The 24,618-nt window shown below is 42.2% G+C and overlaps 1 protein-coding gene and 1 pseudogene across 4 annotated transcripts in view; one reads left to right on the top strand and one right to left on the bottom strand.

The window, feature by feature from the left end:
• Nucleotides 1-1,958: 1,958 nt before the first annotated feature.
• SENP5 (SUMO specific peptidase 5) overlaps nt 1,959-24,618 on the top strand; it is a 35,100-nt gene continuing 12,440 nt past the window's right edge. For 2 of the 3 annotated variants that reach the window (XM_080919426.1, XM_080919427.1), the window contains exons 1-6: nt 1,959-2,087; nt 11,863-13,391; nt 16,944-17,049; nt 17,180-17,318; nt 17,477-17,524; nt 21,858-21,935. In XM_080919426.1, coding sequence (XP_080775552.1) covers nt 11,894-13,391; nt 16,944-17,049; nt 17,180-17,318; nt 17,477-17,524; nt 21,858-21,935 — 1,869 coding nt within the window. In that variant the 5' untranslated portion in view covers nt 1,959-2,087; nt 11,863-11,893. The remainder of the gene's footprint in view (nt 2,088-11,862; nt 13,392-16,943; nt 17,050-17,179; nt 17,319-17,476; nt 17,525-21,857; nt 21,936-24,618) is intronic. The other variant, XM_080919428.1, reaches the window with a different exon arrangement.
• LOC308422423 (H/ACA ribonucleoprotein complex subunit 3-like) lies at nt 18,395-18,576 on the bottom strand (annotated as a pseudogene). Its single transcript has one exon. The product of its transcript is annotated as an H/ACA ribonucleoprotein complex subunit 3-like (transcript).

Genomic DNA, 24,618 nt, shown 5'->3' on the forward strand with positions numbered 1-24,618 from the left:
CTGTGGGAAGTTTCTGTTTTTCTTCAGTTATGACAATGTTGCTGGACATATTAAGTCTAGGTTGGCAGTTGCTAGTTTTAGTAATTTTTTTTTAGAGTATTTTGCCCACAGGTATGTGTGTGCACCACATGAGTGCCTGGTGACTGAGGAGGTCAAAATAAGGCACCAGACCTCCTGGGTCTGGAGTTACAGACAGTTGGTTGTGAGCCTTCATTTAGGTGCTGGGATCAGGAATTGAACCTGAGACCTCTGCAAAAGCAAGAAGTACTCTTAACCACAATAAACTATACAGCCCCAATTGTTAGCTTTCAGAACTTGAAATACATCATACCAAATTCTTCTGGCTTTTAAAGTTCAGGTAAATAATCTTGTGTTATTCTGATGGATGGGGCTTTAATTGTAAATTGGTGTTTTCCTCTTACCACTTCAATATACTTTCTTTGTTCTGCATTGTTAATGTTTTAATTGTAGTAGATGAGGGGACGCGCCATTCTGGTCTTGTCTTGTTTGGTTTCTGTTGTCTCTCATGTTTCTGGATCAGCATCTTTTTTTTTTTTTTTCATTTCTTTCCTTCCTTCTTTTGTTTTCTTTTTTAAAAATTTATTTATTTAATGTATATGAGTACTCTGTCACTGTCTTCAGACACACAGAAGAGGGCATCAGATCCCATTACAGATGGTTGTCAGCCACCATGTAGTTGCTGGGAATTGAACTCAGGACCTCTGGAAGAGCAGTCAGTGCTCTTAACCACTGAGCCATCTCTCCAGCCTTTTGTTTTGTTTTCAAGACAGGACTTCCCTGTGTAGCCCTGGCTGTCCCAGAACTCACTCTGTAGACCAGATTGAATTCGAACTCAGAGATCTGCCTGCCTCTGCCTCACAAGTGCCTGGGAGCATCTAGTTTAACTTAACTCTGGGAATCTTTCTCTTAGGATTCTTTTGAAAATATCTTCTAGGCTGGCCAGGAACACACTATGTAGACTACACTGACCTAGAACTTAAGAGATCCATCAGTCTCTGCCTTCTCCTGAGGGCTGGAATTAAAGGCACATGTCACCACTCCTTTTTAAGTGTTTCTTCATCCAATCAAGTTCACAATGGAAATTAATCATCACATTAATCTCACTGGGTAGATTAGGCTGGCATCAAATTCATGGCAGTCCTCAGCCTCTGCCCATGGGATTACAGTTATGAGCTACTTGATAGTAGTTGTGAAGTACAAGGTAAAAGACCTTAGATAGCAGTTTGTTGATTTAGTGACTTAAAGCTCTGCTCCTATTGCCTATTTGCCAAGCCCGACTTCACATGTACCTGAAACAGAACCACCTATGAAAAAAATGGGTAGTTTCCCCTAACAACCTGCTCACTCCCACATCTCAATTGCTAGCCTGTGGTGTTAGAATATAAAGTGAGTATACAAACTGGACCTGGGATCGAAAAATGGTTCATTAGATGGATGCTGAAGCGCCAGACCAGAAAGAGAAGACTTCCTGAGTTCGGGTAGGCCAGAGGCGAAGGCCCTGCCCTCCTGGGAAAATGTTAAAAGAAGTAAATTACAAGACCAAGGGAAGGGGTAAGATCACATGGGAAAGTGGGATAGCCTGGGCCTGACCTTAAACTGAAGCTCAGAGCAGGAATGTGAGGGCTTAGTGTGGTCAGTTTTAGCCTTTCTGATGGTAAAAGCTTGAGGAGAGCTGATGGCCGGAATCGGAAACTTGCTTTGTGGCGCCTGGGCCACTCAAGATTGTAGTTTCCCTAGTACCTGCCCTTGTTGAGCCAGGACTTTAGGAACAGGAGTGCACCCAACCCTTAGAGGTTAACGCCCTAGTCACGCCCTTCGCACAAGGCGTGGGTGGAGCTTCTGGAGGAAGTGCCAGAAAGGAGGTGACGCGAAAAGCAGGCGCCGGTGTCGCGCTGCCTCTGGGAGGAAGCTGGGCCGCCTCGCCGGCCGAAAGCAGGCCGGAGCTCCGGTCGCTGGCCTGGCTTCTCCGGGCGTGGGCGTGGGCGAGGGCGAGGGCGACGCAGTGGGCCCAGCCGCTGCAGCGTTCATCCAGGCAGAAGGTTAGGTGCCGGGAGCAAAGAACGTAGGTAAGTGGGAACAGGGCAGCCTAGGCCAGGAGACGTCCGCAGCGCTGCTGACCAGCCCTTCCCCGCGCCAGCTCAGCGCCGCCCGAGGCCCGCTTGCAGGCCGCCTTGTGGGCGCTGGTCTCCGGGGACCGCGGCCCTTCTCCTTCCTCTGCATCGCAAACCTTGAGATCCAGACAGCCAGAACCCCTCCTCCCCGGGCTGTTCCTTCCGAAGCCAAGAGAAAGCTTTGCGTGAAGATCGCTGTCGGGCTCCCTGTCCTGCAGAGTTGGAAGTGGAGGGATTTGAATTGATCCGACAGCTCTGTTTGCTCCTTGCTTTGGTTCCTTCCCACACTTTTTATGCATGGTACCATTCATTGGGCTTTAGGGTGGTGGGAAGCTACTTTTTTATTCTGTCCTTACTGGGTAGCATTAACCCCATGATGGGGTTAATTAACCCACTTTGGGGCCATTCTGTTGGAAGAAATGGGATGCAGAAAGCTGAGTTGAAAGTCTAATCTGCCGTTTGGTATTGTTTTTTGGTTCACCACCTGGGCGTAGGCATGTTCTTATACCAATACAAATTAGATGAAATAACTGAATGGAATTTTTTGAGGATCTGGCTAAAACGCCATTTAAGAATATTCAGGACACATGGCGCATTCCTGATTATGCTTTTGCCTCTTGTCCAGAATAAGCACGGTAAGGAGAAGGCTGCCAGGAGAGAGATCAGAATCCCGTGTGTTTGGAACTTCACTGCGATCTGTGCTCTGAGTGTGCAGCAGTCAAGAAACCTAGTCACTCAGATGCCTTGTGCTTATTGATAAGACACTGGTGTAAGAAGGGTAACTTGCCAGTTTCTCATATGAGATGCTAATTGTGTGCTAGGCCTTTAGAAAAGCATCTTCCTGGAAGATGCTTGATTTATGTCTCCTCCCATTTTCCCATTTAGGAGTCCTTTGCACCTATAGCTCAGAATCCTGTACTCTGATTCTAAGACATTAATTGTGTAGCTCAGGCTGGCAATTTGCTGTGCAGCTTAGGCTGGCCTTAAACTTGCAGTGGTCCTCTTGTCTTGACCTGGCAAATGCCAGAATCACAAGCCCGGCTTGTGCATCGTTTCTTTTTTAGCTCTCTCACTTCTTTTGCTTTCCCTACTCCATTTTTAGGGGGGGGAGGGGAGGGAGTGCATGCATATTTTGCCTGTATGTATGTATTCCACATGCTTGTCTGGTGCCTGTGGAGATCAGGAGAGGGTGATGGGTCCCCTGGATGTGAATCACCATGTGTGTCCTGACCAAGTGCTCTTAACCACTGAGCCATCCCTGAGCATTCCCACTTTTGTTTCTCTTAGTAGCTAGGCCTCCTGCCTGTCTTGTCTTTTGTGTTGGTTTTCTTTGTCTTTCTCACCACCTTTTGATTTAGTACCATCTTCAAGTGCTGTGGCGTGAACTCAGCATTGCACGTGTCAGGCAAGGGCTGAGCCTGATTCCACAGTCCCATGTCTTCCTGACTGACTTCCTCATTTTGTCACAGTATTTTTTTGTCTTGTGGCTCTTAGAAGGGTGTATGGGAAGTATGAACTTTGATAAATCACCTGTCTGAAAACCTTTTTCTGTTCTCACTAACTAGTTTTCAGTGGGCTCTTGTTGAAAATAATTTTCCCTCAGAACTTCAAAGACATTTCTCCATTGTTTTCTAATTTCCACTTGTGTGTAGAGGGGCACACTTGCCTGTGTGGAAGTGTGTGAAGCGAATTCTCTACTCTATTGAGACAGGGTCTTATTAAACTTGGAACTTACCCATTCGGCTGACTGGTTGGCCATCAAGCCCTAGAAGTCTGTCTTTTATCCCTTCCTGCTCCGGGGATTATAGGAATGTGCTGTTGGGCCCCACAATCAGGTCTTCATGTTTGCAGCAAACATTTCTCCCGTTGAGTAACCTACTAGACATATCCCCTCCCCTTGCTTTTCCCCTAAGGTAGTCTGGCTACTTAGTGATAGTCCTGCCCTAGCCTCCTGCTCACATGGATTTTAGGAGTGTAGCCACACCTCCTGGCTGCATCTGTTATTTTTAAGAGAAGTTGGTGATTCTTTTTTTTTTTTTTTTTTCTGTTTCTTTCACTCATTCTGTATTTTCTTTATTTTAAATTATATGTAAGGAAGATATCCCTTATACTTGTTTTGCTACCCTTCAAAATTAAAAAAAAAAAAAAGGCATAGTGATATATTCCTTTATTCCCAGCACTCCAGAGACAGAAACAAGCCAATCTCTGAGTTTGGGGTCACTGTGGTCTACACATAGGAAGTTCTATGCAAGCCAATATTCTTGGATTCTAACTATCATGTATTTGGTTGCTCAGTGGATTTTTAGGCATCATGAGATTTTACGTTGGTATGTCTTTTTGACATGACATTATTTTTGATAAGTCCTAGTGATGTTCCAGCACCACGGGGACATTTTAGGTTCATTTTTTTGTTTTCTCTGCCCAGTTTCTGGGTTTTTGTTTTGTTTTTGATACAGTCTCCTGTAGTTCATTCAGGGTAGCCTTCCAATGGACTCCATAACTAGGGATGATGTGGACTCCCTATGCTCCTGTCTCAGCCTCCAGAGCGCTTGAGTCACCATGCTGAGTTTAGCAATTTCTTCAGTACATAATTATATTTAGAAACCAAGATCTGGTTGTTAGGGTGTTCACTTTTTACTGGAATTTTGTTGCTTCATTGACAGTCAAAAATATGTATGTATATGTACACTTCCTTATCTATGTTAAACACAGAGTTCATTGTGGTACCTCCAGTTTTGCCTCCCCCCCCATCATTTCATGATTCATTGTTTTCCTAATGGTGGAAAGTCTAGCTTTAATTATCCACCACACATTTTACTTACTCAACTGTAGAATACTGATACTATCAGAACTGACTCCTACTTCTATGAAAAAGCAGATTTTCTATGCATTGTACAATAACCTGTGTGTAGTCTTTCTCTATAGGTCTTGAGCATGTAGTCAGAATATTGTTTTCTAAAATTGTTAATTTTCTGCTTCTAATGACTGATTGTATTAGTCATTTGAAATTCAGAGGCTAAGAGATGTAGCTCAGCATTAGAGCACTTGCTGGGCATTCACAAAGTCCCAGTTTAATTCTCCAGTACTGCAAAGAGGAAAAGAAAGCAAGCACACCAGGTTCGTTTAAGAATGTGAAGTGAAGCATTAGCTTGGTCCTAAAGTCAGACCAGTAGGAAAAGGACAGTTAGAGAAGTGTCCCTCCCCTCCTTCCACCTGTGAATTTCGCTTTCTTCCTCTAAGGATGCATTCTGTAAATCACTGTGTGCTGGGTGCTAGGGAACCCTGCTGCAGTGAAGCTTCATTCATCACATATAAGTAGTTGATTCAGCCATGCTTTTGCCTTGCCTTGGGCATTGGTTGAATATTTGCTGTTATAAACAAAGTTTCAACAGATAGCCTTGTCTTTATTAGCACAGCTGTCTCCAGTTTAAATTACATAAAATGGGGCTGCCAGATTAAGGATAAACAGTGTTATGGTTTTTATAAAAATCTTCCCAAATTCTCTACCAAAATGATTACATCAGTTTGGAATTTTATCAGCAAAGTATGACAATACCTTTTTCAGTTAGGTGACAGGCTGGAGGATTTTTATTTTGAGGTAGGTTTGGACTACAAAGTGATACCTTCAAAACAGAAAGAAAGTAACTTTTGGCTGGCCTGATGATCCCCTTCGCTGTTAAGAAAGTAACTTACCTGAAGGAGAATATGTTACAGCTTTCCTTTTTCCTTTTTTTTTTTTTTTTTTTTTTTTGACGGTGCTGATTAAACCTGGGACTTTTCACATATGTGAATTAACATTGAGCATAGCCCCAGACCATTGACCTCTTTTCCTAAGCGTGAAGTTGACTTGGCTGGTGGTGGCACATACCTTTAATTCCAGCAACAGGGAGGCAGAGTTAGGCGAATTTTTGAATTGCAGGTTAGCCTGCCTGGCCTACAACAGGAGTTCCATGATAGATGGGCTACAGGGAGAACCCTGGTAGGGGAATGAAGCTGAATATTTGTTTTATGTTTAAGGGATTTTTGGAAATATTGTGGATTACCTCCTTATGGATTTTCCTCATCTGGTTATCAAGCTTTTTGTCTTGTTTGATTGTTGGGTTTGTTGACATAGTGTTTTTCTTTGCAGCCCTAGCTGCCCTGGAACTTCATTCTGTAGCCCTGGCTGTCCTGGAATACAAAAGTCCCAACTGCCCTCTGCCACCCAAGCGCTGGGATTAAAGGCATGGGTCACCACTGCTAGATTTGTCTTTTCTTTCTTAATTTAAGAGTTCTTTATGTCTTAGGAATATTAATACATTATATATTATGACTTTTTAAAAATGATTTATTTATTTCAAATATATGAGTACACTGTAGCTGTCTTCAGACACACCAGAGAGGGTGTGGGATCCCATTATGGATGGTCGTGAACCACCATGTGGTTGCTGTTTGCTAGGAATTGAGCTTAGGACCTCTGGAAGAGCAGACAGTGTTATTAACTGCTGAGACATCTTTCCAGCCCCCAGTTGTGTTTTGTGTCTTCTAATCTTTGTGGTGGTCTCGTTCAATCTGTCTGTCTTGTCTGTCTGTCTCTGTGTCTCTGTCTCTTTGTGTGTGTTTTAGTTGATAAAAGGAACCAGTGCAATGCTTACTCTTTAGAGACAACAAATCACATTCTGAATAACAGTAACCCCAATGGGCCAGCCAATGGGGCTCCAACTTATAATGGCTCCACAGTTGGCCCTGTCTGAGACACTTTCGTATGCAGCTAGAACTAGATAATACAGTTGCCTTCTGCCCAAGGGCAACTCACTGTGTACCTGCTGGTGGTTGGTGGAACTAAATTAGGGTTTTCCTTGGTGCCTGAAATTTTGTTGTTGTGTTTTGTTCTTCTAGACAAGATTTCTCTGTGTAGTCCTGGCTACCCTAGAACTTACTCTGTAGACTGTAGACCAGGCTTGAACTCAAGAGATAATTGTTCCTATTTATTTTTTAATTCTAAGTATATGAGGTTTTTTGTTTTTTTTTTGCCAGCATGTATGTATATATACCACATACATGCCTGGTGCCAGGCCAGAAAAGGGCCTTGGATTTCCTGGAGCTGGAGTTAGGGATGGTTGCAAGCTGCCAAGTGGGTCCTGGGAACTGAACCTGGGTTCTCTGCAGGAATAGCGGGTGCTTTTAGTTGCTGAGCTGTCTCTCCAGTCTCTTGATTGCTCATTTTTAAAAATCGTGTTTCTGTGTATGGCTGTGTGCACATGAGTGCAGTACCAGCAGAGAAGGAGCTGTTGGAACCTCTGGAGCCTATGGTGTAGGCAGCTGTAAGCTGTTAGACATGGGTTCTGGAGACCAAATTTGAGTTCTGTGGAAGAACAGCCAAGTGCTGTAAAGTGTAAACCATCTCTCCAGCCCTCGGTTGTTCCTTTAAAAACAATAAAAAAAAAATTTTTTTTTTTGCTCCGTTCTTTTGCCGTTTTGTTTTGTGCGGTTTTGTGCACTCTGCCTTTACTCCTCTGGAGGTGTTAGAGATCACACTGAGGACCTTGTCTATGTGCATGTGCAGTACCACTGAGCTGCTCTTCCCACCGAGCTGCTCTTCCCACCTCTGGCCTCCATTTTTTTTTCCCCAAGCAAAGGTCTTTATTTAGCCAGACTGACCTCTTCCTGCCTCAGCTCCCAAATGTATGCCACATGCGGGGCTCTGCTTAGGTTTACAGCACAGAGCTGTTGAGTACATTCATGCTTTGTAGCTGTTACAATATATCTTCAGAACCTTTTCATCTTCCTGACCTCAGTTCTGGACCCACTAAAGAGAGCCCTCTCATTTCCCCCTAGTTTTCTAAATGTTTCTGGTGGAGGTTTTTTGTTTTATTTGGATCTAGAGCAGTGGTTCTCAGCTTGTGTGGGTTGTGGCCCCTTGAGGGTCTAATGACCCTTACGCTGGGGTTTTGGAAAACACAGATAACTACATTACAATTCATAACAGTAGCAAAATTTCAGTTATAAAGTAGCAACAAAATACTTTTCTGGTTGGGGGGGGTCAGTGTGACATGAGGAACTACAGTCAAGTGCTGTAGGGTGAGAGGCTGAGAACCTACATTAGGGCTTCCGGCACACTAGACATAGACTTCCGCTACTGTAACTTTGAGACGGCAGAATCTCTTCTGTAGCTCTGACTGGCCAATAATTCACTATGTAGACCGGGCTGGATTCAAATTTGGAGTAATTCTGCCTCTGTCTCCTGAGCTAAACAACAATGTAAAAACCTACCGCTCTGACTCTTGTTTTGTTACTTTGTTTTCAGAACAGAATCTCATGTCCCCAGGCAAAGTCCTAATTCTCCTACGTACATCTTCTAAGTACTGGGATTATAGTGTGTGACTATGTATGACTCTAGTTTTTGTTTTGAGCCAGTTGTAAGGTTTTCCTTTGGTTTTTCTTTTTTAAAAAATTGTTTAAACTTATGGGTGTATGCCTGAATGTATGTGCATCTCATGTGTACATAAGCCTTCAGACATCAGAAGGGGTGTTGGAGCCTCTGGAACTGGAGTTACAGATGGTTGTGAGTCATCATACAGGTGCTGGGATCCGAACTTGAGTCCTCTGCAAGAGCAGAGTGCTGTTAGCCACCGACAAGCTTTCCAGCTTCCTTCTTTCCTTTTTTTTCTTTTTTTTTTTTTTTTTTTTTTTTTAGATTTATTTATTTATTTATGTAGATACACTGTAGCTGTTTTCAGACACACCAGAAGAGGGCATCAGATTTCATTACAGGTGATTGTGAGCCACCATGTAGTTGCTGGGATTTGAACTCAGGACTTTGGAAGAGCAGTCAGTGTTCTTAACCCCTGAGCCATGTCTCCAGACTTCTCCAGCGTTTTTTCTTTCTTTTTTTGAAACAGTAGAACTTTTTTGTTTTTCACAGATAATGGAGGCCTTACATTTAAAATTAAAATTAGTCTTACTGAGTCAAAATAAGGATGCCTGTATGGCCATGCTCTCTTTGAAGGTTCTTGGAGAGAAGCTGTTTTTTCCTTCTTGTAGTTTTGGATGCCTGTGTGCATTCCTGGGATTGGAGCTCTATCACTCTGATCACACTGCTTTTCCTTCTGTCTATGGATTTCCTGTAACATTGTTTTGGTTTACTTTCCTTTCTCAGAGGTCTGGTGATTCTTGGTAGTAATCCTTTTTGTGGTGGGGGGGGGTAGGGGAGGGACAGGGTCTCACAATGTAGCACTGGCTGTCATGGAACTCATTATGTAGACCAGGCTGGACTTGAACTCACAGAGAACCACTTGCCTCTGCTTCCTGAGTGCTGGATTTAAAAGCATGTGACACCGCAACTAGTGATTGTTTAGTGGTTTTTAAGAATGGGGTTGTGGTGTGTGGGTGAACATCTTTACCCTGTATGAGGTCTTGGGTTCAGCCTCAGTGTGTACCAAGATGCTATGGGAAATCTTGAATGCATGAGACTTGTCAAATTTGGGGACACTTTAGGCCATGCAAGGCCATTCTGGATGAGTATCTGTGGATGTTTATGGGTTTTTTTTCCCTAACCGACTCTTAGAGGATGAATCAGAGATTACCACAGTCTTAGGAGGGTAAGTTGAGGGGGAAAATACGTTTTGCTGGGGTTAGGTGGTAGCACATGCCTTTAATCCCAACACTTGGGAGGTGGAGGAAGGTAGATCTCTGAGTTTGAGGACAGTCAGAGCTGCATACAGACCATGTATTTTACCTCTTCGGGGTGCGTGGGTGTGGGGAGTAAGTTTCTGCTTTGGGGGAAGGAAGGGGTGGTGTGATTAGGATTCAGAGCTGCAGACATTGCTCTGACTTCAGAACACCCTGAGGAGTAATTGTTCAGCCTTTTGGGAAAGCATGAAATATCTATAATCTTTTCTCCTTACATGCCCTTCTCTCATCCTGAAGGAATGGTTCCTCATTAGCAGCATATCCTTATAAGGTAGTGAGAGGACAAGCTTCCTGCAGGAATGAACTCATCCCAGGTTGCTCTGCACTATGCTTTCCTACTGGTGTGACTTTCCTGACTCATCCTGGCCAAGAAAGGGAGCAGGTTCTCTCTCAGGGTAGGAGGCAGGATTTTGTGTGGGGGAGTATTCAGACTTTCGGATTACCTTCCTTTCTTAGTGCCATCCATGTTTCTAACCTTCAGAGGTATTTGTTACTTCTAATTTAGGGCCTTTCCCATGTCAAATAGCTTACTTCATGGCTTTTTTTTTTTTTTTTTTTTAACCTAAGTGGTACTCATTGATCTGCTTTTTATTTTTTGAAACAAGCTCTCACTATGTAGCCTTAGAGGACCTGGAACTTTGCTACATAGACCAGGCTGGCCTTGAGCTCATTAGCAGTTTGAACTCTTGAGATCTTCCAGCTTCTGCTGAGATTAGTAGTGTATACCAACAAGTCTGGCTACCTGTAGGGCCTGCCATCTCCCCAGTCATGGAATTTTGACCAGTTTTATAGTACCAGGCATGGATGCCCTTCTATTGGGGGGCATGCCTCAAATCTCACTGGGAATTGTTTGGTATCCTCAAAACTTTTGTGCCATTACTGCTCCAGTGGACACGTCTTTCCTAGTAGGTTGTAGCTTGGAGGGTTCTTATCTGGGGAAGACTGCTGATGACCCTTCGCCCACAGACCTTGAACTTCTGATCTTTCTTCTTCATTTCCTGAGTGTTGGGGTTGAGCCTAGCCTGTACATGCTAAGCTGGTGTTGACTACACCTCCAGCTTCATGTCTAATTTTCATCTATTCCTTCTCATCTTTTACCTCTCTCAGTTATTCCTGAAATTCTGTGTGTGCTTATATTTGTCTGTGGTCCTTATATGATGAGAGCACCTGATGAAGTCCTGTTGCTTTATAGGCACGTAGACTCTGACTGTAAAAGTGGAGCCTGGTCTCCTTGACTATGTGGACCAAATTAGTAGATATGAACTCCATTTGAACGGGTATTTGTTCCCTCGTCTGTACTATTTTTCACTTCACAGTTGAGAACACAGAGTCAATGCTAGGAATTCTGTGGCTGGCAGGGTAGCTCAAGTACTGAAATCTCAAATTCTATTCTGATTTTTTTCCCTTGTGTGTTCTATTAGAAACTGATACAGTGGGTTAAAGAAATGGCTTAGCACTTAATTTGTTGCTTTTGCAGAGGACCTAGGTTCAATTTCTAATATCCACATGGTAGTTCACAGCTATTCATAATTACAGTTACAGGAATCCAAAATCCTCTTCTGGCCTCCACAAGCAGTAGACACATAAAGTGGTGAACCTATATACATGCAGGTAAAGTTTATTCATGTACATTTAAAAAAAAAAAAAACAAAAATTAGTGCATACTGAGAAAGTTTTTTGTTTGTTACAAGGTGTCTGGCTGACTTGGTACTTTCTATGTAGAGCAGGCTGGTCTGGAATTCACAAAGATTGAGGTCTACCTAACCTCAGCTTCCTAAATGCTGGGATTAAAGGCATGTCTGACCACACCTTGCCAGAAATTGTTCTAGAAACATCTCCATCAGAACCTAGTATAGAGAAAATGGGGCCTTGTTAAATGCTCATGTCTCCTTCTCAGATCTTGCAGTGGGCACCTCATTCAGGCAGGATCTCCTTACAGCTCACAGAGTAATTGAAGTGCACAGGTTCTGTTTCATGCTTTGATTTTAATTGCTATATGTCTTTATGACATTATACTTCATTGAAATTGAAATTTTCTTTACATTTTTTTCTTTTTTAGGTACATCCAGTTCTCATTATGCATCAGAAAAATGAAAAGACAGAAGAAAATTCTATGGAAGAAAGGAATTCACTTAGCCTTTTCTGAGAAATGGAGTGCTGGGCTCGGAAGCTTTAAGAAACTCTATTTTCCCCAAAACGTGTGCTTTTTGAAAGCTAAGCTGGGAAGGCCAGTTGTTTGGCACAGGCAGTTGAAGCATTTCCAGTGTAGTAAGAAGGGTCTTCACATCCAGAAAACATGGATCCAGGATGTACCACTTTATTCAAAGAAAAAGTCTGGAGTGGCTACTCAAACTGTTAGCACTTTGTACGCCAAAGTGAAAAGAAAGGACACTAAGCACTTCATTTCCTCCTCAAGGAGTCTCCTGAAACTCCAAGCAGAAAAATTACTGTCTTCAGCAAAGAACTTGGACCATGAGTACTGCAGAGAGAAAAGCCTTCTGAAGGCAGTTACTGGCTTGTCGGCAAATACTGTTTTAGGTAAGGCCAATGGTCACAAACCTAGCACAGACCCACAAGCTTCAGACTTTCCCATGAAGTTCAATGGGAAGAGCCAAAGTCCAAGCGACAGTGGCAAGACTGTGGTCTTGAACAAACACAGAAAGCGAGTTTGTTATGGCTGCTACGAAGGGCTAGAGCACCACAGGAGCAGGAGACCCCTGATTCCAAAAAAGTTCCAACTTAACCAACATCGAAGAGTCAAAGTGTCTCTTAGGATGTATGAGAAATTATCCATGATTAGATTTCGGTATAGGATTTTCAGATCCCAGCACTTCAAAACGAAAAGCAGAGTTTGTGAGCTGAGAAAAGCCCAGGGAAGCTGGGTGCAGAAGGTCACAGGGGACCATCAAGAGAACCTTAGGGATCACAACACTGAGGGTGGCAACTGCAGCCCAGTCCCTTCCCTAGAACCTAAAGACCCTTGTCCCTGTCAGCCATACTTTCCAGACATGGACAGCAGTGCTTTGGTGAAGGGGAAAAACTGTCACCTGCCTGATGGCCACACTAAAGAAGGCTCTGTCCTGGACAAGGAGCATGGTTTGGATGAAGCATTCCCTGACCAGCAGAATGGCAGTGCCACATACACTTGGGACCAGTCATCCTCTTCTCCTAAGTGGGAGTGTACAGAGCAAATTCATGAACTCCCTCTAACGGAACATCCTTCTAGTGACAAGTGCACTCCTGAAACTGAAAGAGCACTTATGACTCTGGGTCAGGAAAGTGGGACAAGTACTGTCAGTGACGATGGAGTGACGCTGTCAGTGTCTGGCGCAGACACATCTGTGAGTAGTGTAGATGGGCCTGTGTCTGAGGAGCCTGCTCAGAACCAGAACTTCCAGATGGAGGAGGATGGGTCTCTCAAGCAGAACATTCTTAGTTCTAAGCTGCTGGACCACCCTTACTGTAAAAGTCCACTGGATGCTCCCTTGGTGTGCAGTGAACTCAAAGTAGAAAACCAAATGGCAGGTGGCAAGAGCAGCCAGACAGTGTCTCCAGTGAATGATGAGCAGCTTTCAACCTGCCTTTCTGGTATGCACGCTGTCCTTTCCAGAGTCTTGCTTTTGCCTCCCACGTGGCTTTCCCTTTGCTACCTTCCACACTGCTCTGTTATGTAGGTGTTGCTTAGTTCCCTCTCAGTTTGCTGATGAACACTTGCATTGATTTGCTATAAGGGCGCAATGAACTCTCCTGCACGGTTGTTTCTGTAAGTTAAATTGCCATTCAGATTGCTGCTAAAAGAATATTGGTACTTAAACATCTTAAGAGAATGGTCAAATTACCTTTCAAGAAGAACTGGTTTAAACTTAAGTTTCACTGGGCTTACAGATTACAGATGAGAATTTTATGTTGTTGGGATTTAAGATTGGGTGTCTCTGTTTTTAGACAGAGTGTTAGGCAGCCCAGTCTGTCCTTCAACATTGAGTGAGGGTACTGAGAACTTAACTGTGGTCCTCTAACAAATACTATACTCTCTTAACCCTATTTCATTTTAAAATAGTTTTAAAGTTTTATTCTTATTATTTTATTGTTGTACATACATGCATGATGTTTGTGTGGGGGTGTCATGTCACCATGTCCACGTGAAGGTCAGAGGACAACTGTGCAGTCAGTATTCTCTTCCCACCTATATTTAGTTTCTCGCTTAAACACAGGCTTTTCAAATGTCAAGGTTTCCTGACTTCTGTTGGGGCCATTTTTCAAGTAGAAATAAGACCACCGTATAGAAACAAGGTAACTATTAGATATAAAGGCTGAGAATATAGCAAAAGTATATATGCTTGGGGGGGGGGGGGGCTGGAGAAGTAGCTTTGTGGTTAATATCCCTGGACCACCACGCAGAGGATCCAGGATCAGTTCCTAGTATGCACATAACAGCTCAAGAACATTTGTAATTCCATAACATTTGTAATGCCCTCTCTGACCTCAGTGGGTATCAGGCATACACATGGTATACAGACATATATGCAGACAAAATACCCATACACGTAAAGTAATAAAATTTTTTTTAATGTTATATGCTTTGTTCTTAGCTTAGAACTCCCATTAGACTTGGGTGGAGAATCAGAGATAATGATTTAAAAAAACCTAGGGCTGGGCTTTGGAGATGGTCCATTGGATGAAGAGTAAAGATACTGCCAAGCCTGATGATTGAGTTCAATCTCTGGGTCACATGGTGGAAGGAGAGAACCATCTCCCACATGTTGTCCTCTGACCTCTGTGTACTGTTTGCATGTGAACCTCACGATACACACAATGAAAGAGTTAATGGAGTTAAAATAATAAAGACTGGGAGATGCAAGTCTGTGGCGAGTCTAGCATGTTTGGGGTCTTGACTTGGGTTCTCGGCGTTACAAAAAGTTAGGAGCCTCCCTGATGGAGTTTAACAGGAGGAAATACTGGGTTTTCATCTTTGCTTCTCTCTCAGTACAACCGAGTATTTTGCACTCTGAATTGATGGCCTGGCAGTAATCATTGTGTGGAACACAGAAGGAATTGGTCATGAGTTTCCTGTCATAGCCCAGAGTCACTTGTCAGCTTCCTTTTCAGTGTCATCCCAAAATCATGTTTCTATCTTTGCTAAGCTGCCTTTAGTTTCATTGTCACTATTTAGAAATAATGTTGGGGTTTTATTTCCTGGTGACTTTTGCTTAGTGGGTCATCATGGAGACCAATAAAGGAATATATTCATAAGTTGACTTGAAGACCGCCTTAAATCAGGCTGAAGCATCTCTTTAGAAATTCTACTTTTCGTGTCTGTAAATAAAGCTCAAATAGTAGAACTCTTGCCCACCATGTATCAGGCCCAGGGTTTGATCTCTTGTACCATAGCTAAACAAAAAAAATTGTTTTTTAAAAATTTTATTCCCAATTTTAAAGAAGCTTCTCTAGAGCTAGACCTGGTCCATAATCCCAGCTACTATAGAGGCCAAGGTGGGAGGATCTGAAGGCCATCTTAGGCAGCATGGAGGGAAAGACCTTGCTCACTGTTACCAGTTAAATTTCTCTCACAGGGTTAGTCAGTGTCATGAATAACATTAGTAGGCTTGCTGTTTGTTTGCAGATAAGGTCTCAGCATGTAATCTGGGATTCACTGTGTAGATGAAGCTGGCTCCTGAGTGCTGAAATTACAGGCTTGTGCCACGGAGGCTGAGTAACAGTGATCAAATGCTGCTGAGTAGTACTGTTGAACGCCTTCATCCCAGCACTCATGAGGCAGAGGCAGATGGATCTCAGGGCTAGTCTGATCTACAGAGCTAGTTCCAGGACAGCCTAAGCTACACAGAGAAACCCTGTTTCCAGAAACCAAACACAAAGCAAACAAGTTGCAATATTACAGTGATAACAATCTTACCAGTTTTACATTTTTTTTTAAATAAAGAAACTACTCTCTTAACTACTGGGGGAGAAAGAACACTTAACCAGATGGTTAGCGCTCATCTTCTCCCCCATTCTAAGAGGTAACATCTTGCTGTTACCTTGGTGTCTTAGTCACTGTTCTATTGGTGTGAAGTGAGACCATGACCCAAGAATTCTTATAAAAGAAAGTGTTTTAACTATGGCTAGCTTACAGTTAGAGGTTTAGTTCGTTATCATCATTACAGGGATCGAGGCAGCATGCAGGCCAACTTGGTGCTGGAAAAGGAGCTGAGAGCTCTGCACCCCTATCTGAAGGCTGCAGGCAGAGAGACACTGGGCTTGGAATGGGCTTTTGAAACCTCAGACCCTACCCATAGTGACATACTTCCTTCAACAAATAACCTATAGGGGCCGTTGGTGGTTTTTTTGTTTTTCGTTTTTTTTTTTTAAGATGTATTTGTTTAAGTACACTGTCATTGTCTTAAGATATATAGGGCGTAGGATCCCATTACAGATGGCTGTGAGCCACCACATATGGTTGCTGGGAATTGAACTCAGGACCTTTGGAAGAGCACTCAGTGCTCTTAACCACTGAGCCATCCCTCCAGCCTGGGGGCCATTTTTGAACCACACTTAACTTACTCAGAATTCCTGTGCCCAAGTGATGCTTGGCCTCAGCCTCTCTGGTAGGTAGAAGCATAGCAGTTTATCACTGTGCTTGGGATTTTAGAAGTTCTTATGGAGAAGTTTCTTCTTCAAGGTCTCACTATGGAAATATTACTCTTAACTAGCCACTCCGGAGTGTGTCAGTAGTTTAAAAATACTGTTTGAGCTGCGATGGTGGCACACACCTGTGACGCCAGAGTGTAGGAGGCTGAGTAGACTCAGCCTGTAATATATATTACATATATATGATATATTACATATATTATATACATATACATACATACATACATACATACATACATACATATATGGAGAGAGAGAGAGCGACACTCTCCTCAGATACATGCTTGCCCAGCTTTTGGCCAAGAACAACTGAAAAGAAAATTCTGTGAACATTTCTTCTTGGGTTACAATGGTGAAGGTTTAGAATACCTACTTTTTTTTGTTTTAATGATGTAACTTTTTACAGATTATGGTTCTATGCTGTCTGTAATAGATGTGTTATAAAAACAACTTTGCTGAAAAAAATTCCATGTTTTTCTTTTTCCTTTATGTAAGGATTCCTAGATGAGGTTATGAAAAAGTATGGAAGTCTGGTCCCACTCAGTGAAAAAGATGTCCTTGGGAGATTAAAAGATGTCTTTAATGAAGACTTTTCTAATAGGTATGTCAGCGATGCTAAAGTTAAGCCCTTAAAGACATTACTGCCATTAGTGACTTTCCCCTTAAGAGAAAATAATTATAAAAGAGATAATTATACATTGAATAACTAACTTTTTCACAATCTGTTTTAGAAAACCATTTATCAATAGGGAAATAACAAACTACCGGGCCAGACATCAGAAGTGCAACTTCCGAATCTTCTACAATAAGCACATGCTGGATATGGATGACCTGGCAACTCTGGATGGTCAGAATTGGCTGAATGACCAGGTCAGTGCAGGCTTCGGGTGTCGGCCAATAATTGTTTGGGTTGGCTTTCCATTTATCTAGAAACAAGGTCTTACATTACCTTTACGATATTCAACATGCTCCTCCTGCCAGGGATATTCTGGCTGTGCAGGATTAATCAGCTGCTTTACTTCTTACAGGTTATCAATATGTATGGCGAGCTGATAATGGATGCAGTCCCAGACAAAGTAAGTGGAACTTTCTCCTATGAGCCTTCTGTATTATTGATAGTAAAGTGGCTGCTAGTTTTTCTGTGGCTTTTGTTTTTTTGTTTGTTTTGCTTTTAAAGAGTATGTAATTATTTGACATTCTTTAGATTAAATGGATTGGATTATGTCTTGACTGCACTAGAGTCCTCCATGTTTTCTGTTAAATCATTTCTGTTTAAAATGAGTGTATTTGCACACCACCTTTTATCCTAGCACTTTGGAATGAGGTGGAGGCCGGAAGTTCCTTGACTACATAGCAAGTTTAGGCCAGCCAGTATGGGCTACATGAGACCCTGTTTCAGAAAAAAACAAAACAAACAGCCCAACAACAACAAAAATCCATTTTCTTCCTTATTTAGTTGTGTTTATTTTAAATAAAACTTAGTTTTGGGGCTAGAGAGATGGCTCAGTGGTTAAATGCACTGGTTGCTTTTGCAGGGGACCTGGACTTAATTCCTTGTACCCACAGTGTGGCTCACAATTGTCTATAACTCTAGTTTCAGGAGATCTGATGCCCTCCTCTGACCTCTGTTGGCACTAGATACACATTTGTACAATGTAGGCAAAGCACACATGCACATAAAAAAATCTTAATAAATAAGACTTAGCCTTATTATCTTTTTCTTTTTTTTTTAACTTCCAAGTCAATGTATCTTTGATAACTTGGCAGTAAATCAAAACAAAACAACACAAAATGTTCTTTATGAGCGATGCCCATCACTGTTGACTTATTCCAGCAGTGTGAGGTAGGTTCCAAACATCATGGGGAGGCTTCAGGGCCCACGGGCTGACGGGTTTGGTGGCTGGTAGTCGGCCAGGGGACGAGTAGAACAAAAGATGAGCGAGCCCTCAGAGGACGGGTCCCGGTTGCTGGGTCATGAGTACCCTGAAGCGTTTCCTGATGGTGATTCGGTGTCTTGAGTATTTGTCATCTGGGGAGAACCGAGCCGGATGTGCAGAGCAAGTCTGTTGTCCCATGGGGTCAAATTTCTTCGATCACCCTGCTCCCTGAGGTAATACTGGAGAAACATGACTACCCCTCAGCAGAAAGACACCTGTACGGTTACCGCTAGCTGTGTTTGCCTGGAGTGCCGCCTTATTATCTTTCAAAATGTAAAGTAATAATTCATTTTCAGTTTTTTGAGTAGCTCACCTGATACAAGGTCAGCCTGTGCTTCATAGTTGGCTGTCTTTTTTTTTTTGTTTGTTTTGTTTTTAAGATTTATTTATTTATGAGTGGTCTATCTGTATGTATACCTGTAGGCCAATATCAGAAGAGAATATCAGATCTCATAGATGGCTGTGAGCCTCCATGTGGTTGCTAGGAACGCAGGACTTCTAGAGGAGCAGCCAGTGCTTTTAACCACTGAGCCATCTTTCCAGTCCCAGACTTTTTTAAAGAGACTGCCAACAAGATGGCTCCAAAGACCTGACAATCTGAGTTCAATCCCTGAAACCTACATGCTTTACACAGTGTCTTATGGCTTCTATTGCATACTGTGGCACATGTACTTGTGAGCGAATTTAAGTTCACACCCTCTAACTTTTAAGTAATTTAAGTTTTTATTGCTTTTGTTTAAGACAAGGTCTCTCTATGTATGTAGCCCTGGCTTTCTTGGAACTCTGTAGACTATGATGTCTTTGAACTCAGAGATCTTTCTGTCTTTTTGACCTGAGTGTTGGAATTAAAGCCCTTTATCTTTCTCTTAAGAAAACAGTTATAGGGCTAGAGAGATGGCTCAGAGGTTGAGCACTGACTGCTCTTCCAGAGGTCCTGAGTTCAATTCCCAGCAACCACTTGGTGGCTCACAACCATCTGTAATGAGATTTGGTGCCTCTTTTGGCCTGCAGGCATACATGCAGGCAGAAAGCTGTATGCATAGTAAATAAATAAATATTTGGGGGGAAAAGTTATGGCTGCACTCAGGAGGAATGAAATGAATTAATTGATTAATTCCAATAATAAGCAGAATGGTTTATTGTTTTGATTTTTGGATTTTTATGACAAAGTCTTGTATATAGCTCAATGGCTGTCCTGGAACTCACTACTGTAGGTCAGCTGGCATTGAACTTAAGGCCAACTTCCTGCTCCTGCTAAAATGCTAGGGTTAAAGGTTGTAACCCACTACATTTAGCTCTTTTAGGTTGTTTGTTTGTTTATTTGTTTGAGATAGGGTCTTACTACATAGGCCAGGCTGGCCTCAAACTCAGCCATCTCCATCTGCTTCCCAAGTGCTGGGCCCCTAGCTCTTTTTGAAACTGTTCACTATGTATCCCAGATTGGCCTTGGGGTTGGGATCCTCCTGCCTCACTTTCTCCAGTGATAGAATTAAAGGCAAATGCTAGGATGCCAGGTTATATTCATTATAAGAATTTGCTTTAGACTTAAGGGTTATACAAGCGGGGTGCTATGACCTGCCCAGGAGTGCAGCTTTGCTAGGTCTTGGGGGTTGGGGGAGGCTGAGTATTTTGATTTATACATTTCTAGATGTTATTCTGATCTGGTACTACAGCTGAGATTATACATTTCTAGATGTTATTCTGATCTGGTACTACAGCTGAGATTTACAAGCACCAAGGGGATACAAGTTTTATTCTTGAGAAGAGTCAGAGTTAGAGGGAATGCTCTGTGGGACTAGAAGAGCTCTTGTCTGTTCTACACAAGAACCTGTGTGTAGTCCCTAGCACTGAATAAGTGGAAATGACTTTAGTGCTAGCATTTCCTCAGATGACATATTAAAAGCAAGAAATCTAAGCTGAGCATGTAAGGCCTGATGTTTCTTTTGGCCAAGGTAATTTTTATAGATGAGAAATGATTATGTAAACCAGGCAGTCATAGTGAACACCTTTAATCCCAGCAGTCATGAGACATAGGGAGGCACATCTCTGTGGGTTCAAGGACAGCCAGGGCTACACAGAGAAACTGTGTTTCGAAAAATAAAGAACAGAAAAGGGGAAAAATGAATTAATCATTACCTTAAATTCTAGGGTAGGAATTATAAAACTGACCCAGTCTGAAGGGTGTGAATTTGGAGACTCACTCCTTTCTAACAATCATGAAAAGGCAGAGCTATTCTTTCTTTTTTGGTTTTTGAGATAGGGTTTCTCTATACCCCTGGCTATCCTGGAACTCACTTTGTTATCCAGGCTGGCCTCAAACTCAAGAGATCCACCTGCCTCTGTCTCTGGAGTTTTGGAATTAAAGGCATGCTAAAAATGCTAATGAAACTTTGAAATAGAATCTTAACCATATAATATATTTTCTTTCTCTTGACTGACTTTCCTTCCTCCCTCTTTTCTTCTTCTCCCCTCTTTCTACCTCTATATATTTTTTATTTTATTTTTATTTTGTTATTTTGTCTTTTTTTTTTTTTTTTCCAGAGCTGAGGACTGAACCTAGGGCCTTGCGCTTGCTAGGCAAGCGCTCTACCACTGAGCTAAATCCCCAACCCCTATTTTATTTTTATTTTAAGTGAATTTGTGTTCTGCATGTCTTTATAAAGGTATTGGATCTCCTGAAGTCATAGACACTTGTGAGCTGCCATATGGTTGCTGGGAGTTGAACCAAAGTTCTCTGGAAGAGCAGCCAGTGTTCTTAATCACTTAGCCATCTCTCCAGCTCTCACCCCATCCCTTTTTTTAAGTAAAAAGGTTTTTAATTTTGATTAAAAATCTAGGCCTGGCCAGATGTGGGTGAATGTCTGTAATCCTAGCAGTCAGGAGGAACAGGTGGATCTCTAAGTTGGAGGCCAGCCGGTCACCAAAGGCTTCATAGAAAGATTCAGTCTCAAAAAACAAACAAGCAAACAAACAAAACAAAAAAGGAAGGAATCAAGGCCTGGGAATGTAGATTAGTTAGAAGAGTACTTGCCTCATAGGTACAGAACCCTGGATTTGATCTCTTAGGACCATACAAAAACTGGGTACAGCAGCACATACCTGTAATCCTAGCACTTAGGAAGTAGAGGCAAGAGGATCAGAAAATCAGTACCATCTTCAGCTACGGTAGAGTTTGAGGTCAGTCTAAACAACACATTGAAAAAAAATGCCAGGTGTGGTGCTTCATGCTTTTAATCCCAGCACCCACAAGACAGGCAGATCTCTGAGTTTGAGGCCAGCCATAGTCTACAGATGGAGTTCTGGGACAGACAGGGCTGTATAAAGAAATACTATCCCAAAAATAAGAAACCAAACAAACCAACAATAAAAATCACCAACAAAATCTTTTTATTCCTCCTTCCATTTTCTTGTGAAATTGAATCTGGGTGCAGCATCATGTAACCTGGCTGACTGTGTTTGCTGTTTGTTCTAGGTCCACTTCTTCAACAGCTTTTTCCATAGACAGCTGGTAACCAAAGGCTATAATGGAGTTAAGAGATGGACTAAGAAGGTATTCTATTTCCTTTCCTACTGAATTTGAAATGGATAACCTACTCTTGGTGGGAGGATCGGAACTTATTGACATTGTGGTATCTGTTAGAACCTTCATTAGAGTGTTTAGTATTTTCTATCTCAGTGTTTGGAAAATAAGACACTGGTAAACTCTTGAGTCTATCTATGGATTAGAATGCATTGTAAGCAGGAAACACCAATCTAGGAGTTTAGGATTGTGCGTTACTATTCACCTGCTGAACAACTGGACAAGACATTTAACTTGTTTTAGATTGCTGACGGGAATAATAAAATGCTAAAGTAGCTAAAGTCCCCTAACTCTAGAATCTTTGTTTTGCAAGTGCTTTAATCACTGAGCCACAAGTATTAATGGAGTTCAGACTGGTCTCCAACTTGCAGTATTCCTGGCTGAGCCTCCCAAAGTGACGTTAGAGTCTATTTTTTGGTATTTTAAGCCTTCGGCTCGTAGCTCCAGCTGCTCCCACTCTCACTGCTACAGTGCTGACTTCCCACTCCTGCTCGCCTGTGTCTACCTCCTCAGCACTAGGTAGGCAGCAGCTGGATGGCAGTCTCTTTCTCAGGTGAAAGGATTGGAGAAATGGAAGTGAGTCTTAGCTGGACTCTGTAGGCCTGTGAGGAGGTAGGAAGGTCAGAAGTGTGGGGCTAGTCTGGCTGTGTGAGACTCTGTCTGCTTTGTTGTTGTTTAAGAAGATTCAGGGCAAGGTGCAAAGGCCTTTACCTCAGGCTTGAGAGGTAGAGGCAAGTGGCTTTCTGTGAATTCAAGGCCAAGCCTGACCTACAGAGCAAGTTCCAGGCCAGTCAGGGCTTTACAGTAAGATCCTGTCTCCAACCAACCAAAACAATAACTCTTAAGTCAGTAGATGAGGTTTATTTCTTCCAAGCTGGCTTAGAGTTCACATCATAGCCAAAAATGGCCTTGAGTCTCTACACTGCTTGGGTTACCAGAATGAGCCACATGCCTGATTTATGTAGTGCTAGGGATCCAATCCAGGGCTTCATAGATGGGGCAAGCACTTCACCAAGTAAGCCACATCCCCAGACCTAGAAATAGTTTTATATCAAATACAGTGTCTAATTGAAATATACAAACCAGAGAAGAGAGCTAGAATTAATTCATTTACTAGTTTGGTGACTTAACTAGTTATAACTTGAGCAAATTTCCTAATTATTCTGAGAGTCCGACCTTCTCTGTGCAAGGACATCTCTGGTCTTTACTTTGTTGGGAGAAAAAATAGATTATATTTAGCAAACCACTAAATACATTTTAAAATAAACAGTAAAATGCTAATTGTCATAATTTACATTGAAACTCACCAAGTGCATTTCAGGGTTTTTTGTAAGAAGATGTGCGTGAGATTGCTAGTTTTAGTAAAACTAAATTTTTAAATAAATTTGATACCTTAGCTAGGTGAAATCTTAAGTGATTGATAAACCTGTGGTTTTTAGTCACTATTTCTTGTAATAAATATATTTTAACTGATAGAATATTAACAATGTCAGAAATTAAAGGCATGCTATTAATTTCTTAAAGGATTTTAATTTAACTTATTATTTTTAATGATGCTAGAGTGATGTTGGCTCGATGGTTAAGAGCACTGGCTGTTCTTGCAGAGGACCCAAGTTTGGTTCCCAGTATCTCCATGATTACAACCATCTGTGACCCCAGTTCCTGGGGATTTGGATTTCTCTCTTGCCTCTGTGTAGAATGTTTACATTATGCAGGTAAAACACACAGCACATAAGATAAGAAATGTGTAAAAACAAAGATGCCCTGGAGGCAGTTAAGGTGGTCACAGCCCACCATGTGGATGCTGTGCAAACTTGGCACCCGTTCCTACCATGGAGTCACCACAACCTCTGTGGTGGTGTTGGTTTTTCTGAGTCAGGGTTTCTCAGTGGAGCACTGGTTGTCCTCAGATTTGCTCTGTAGCCAGGTTGGCCTTGAACTTGAGACCTGCCTGCCTCTGCCTGAGTGCTGGGACTAAAGGCATGCACCACCACTACTTGGCTCCAACTTCTATTTATTAAGCTTTCTCATAGTTGAAAGGCAGTAGTTATATTTCTGAGATTGATAATTTGAAAACCAAAGGCTAAACCACACCCCATTTGTCCCTCTTTGAGTCACACAGTGTTGTGTATTCGCTTTCTTGCAATGCCCAAGTTCCCTGTTTGCAATATATTCTCTATATCATCTCTCTCGTGTTCCCTGAGTGCACTGATATTCTACAATCTCTCTCATGTTCCCTGTGTGCACTGTGATATTCTATATCATCTCTCTCATGTTCCCTGTGTGTACTATGATATTCTATATCATCTCTTTCATGTTTCCTGTGTGTACTATGATATTCTATAATCTCTCTCATGCTCCCTGTGTGCACTGTGATATTCTATAATCTCTCTCATGTTCCCTGTGTGCACTATGATATTCTACAATCTCTCATGTTCCCTGTGTGCACTATGATATTCTACAATCTCTCATGCTCCCTGTGTGCACTGTGATATTCTATAATCTCTCTCATGTTCCCTGTATGCACTATGATATTCTACAATCTCTCTCTCACTTATTTTCTTGTTTCTTTGCTCCTGCAAACCGAGGATCTTTGTGTGTATGTGTGTAGCCCAGGCTGGTCTTGGAACACATCGTTTTCTTAGCTTGGCTC

This window comes from Micromys minutus, assembly GCF_963924665.1.
Source record: "Micromys minutus genome assembly, chromosome: 7".
Taxonomy (NCBI): Eukaryota; Metazoa; Chordata; class Mammalia; order Rodentia; family Muridae; genus Micromys; species Micromys minutus.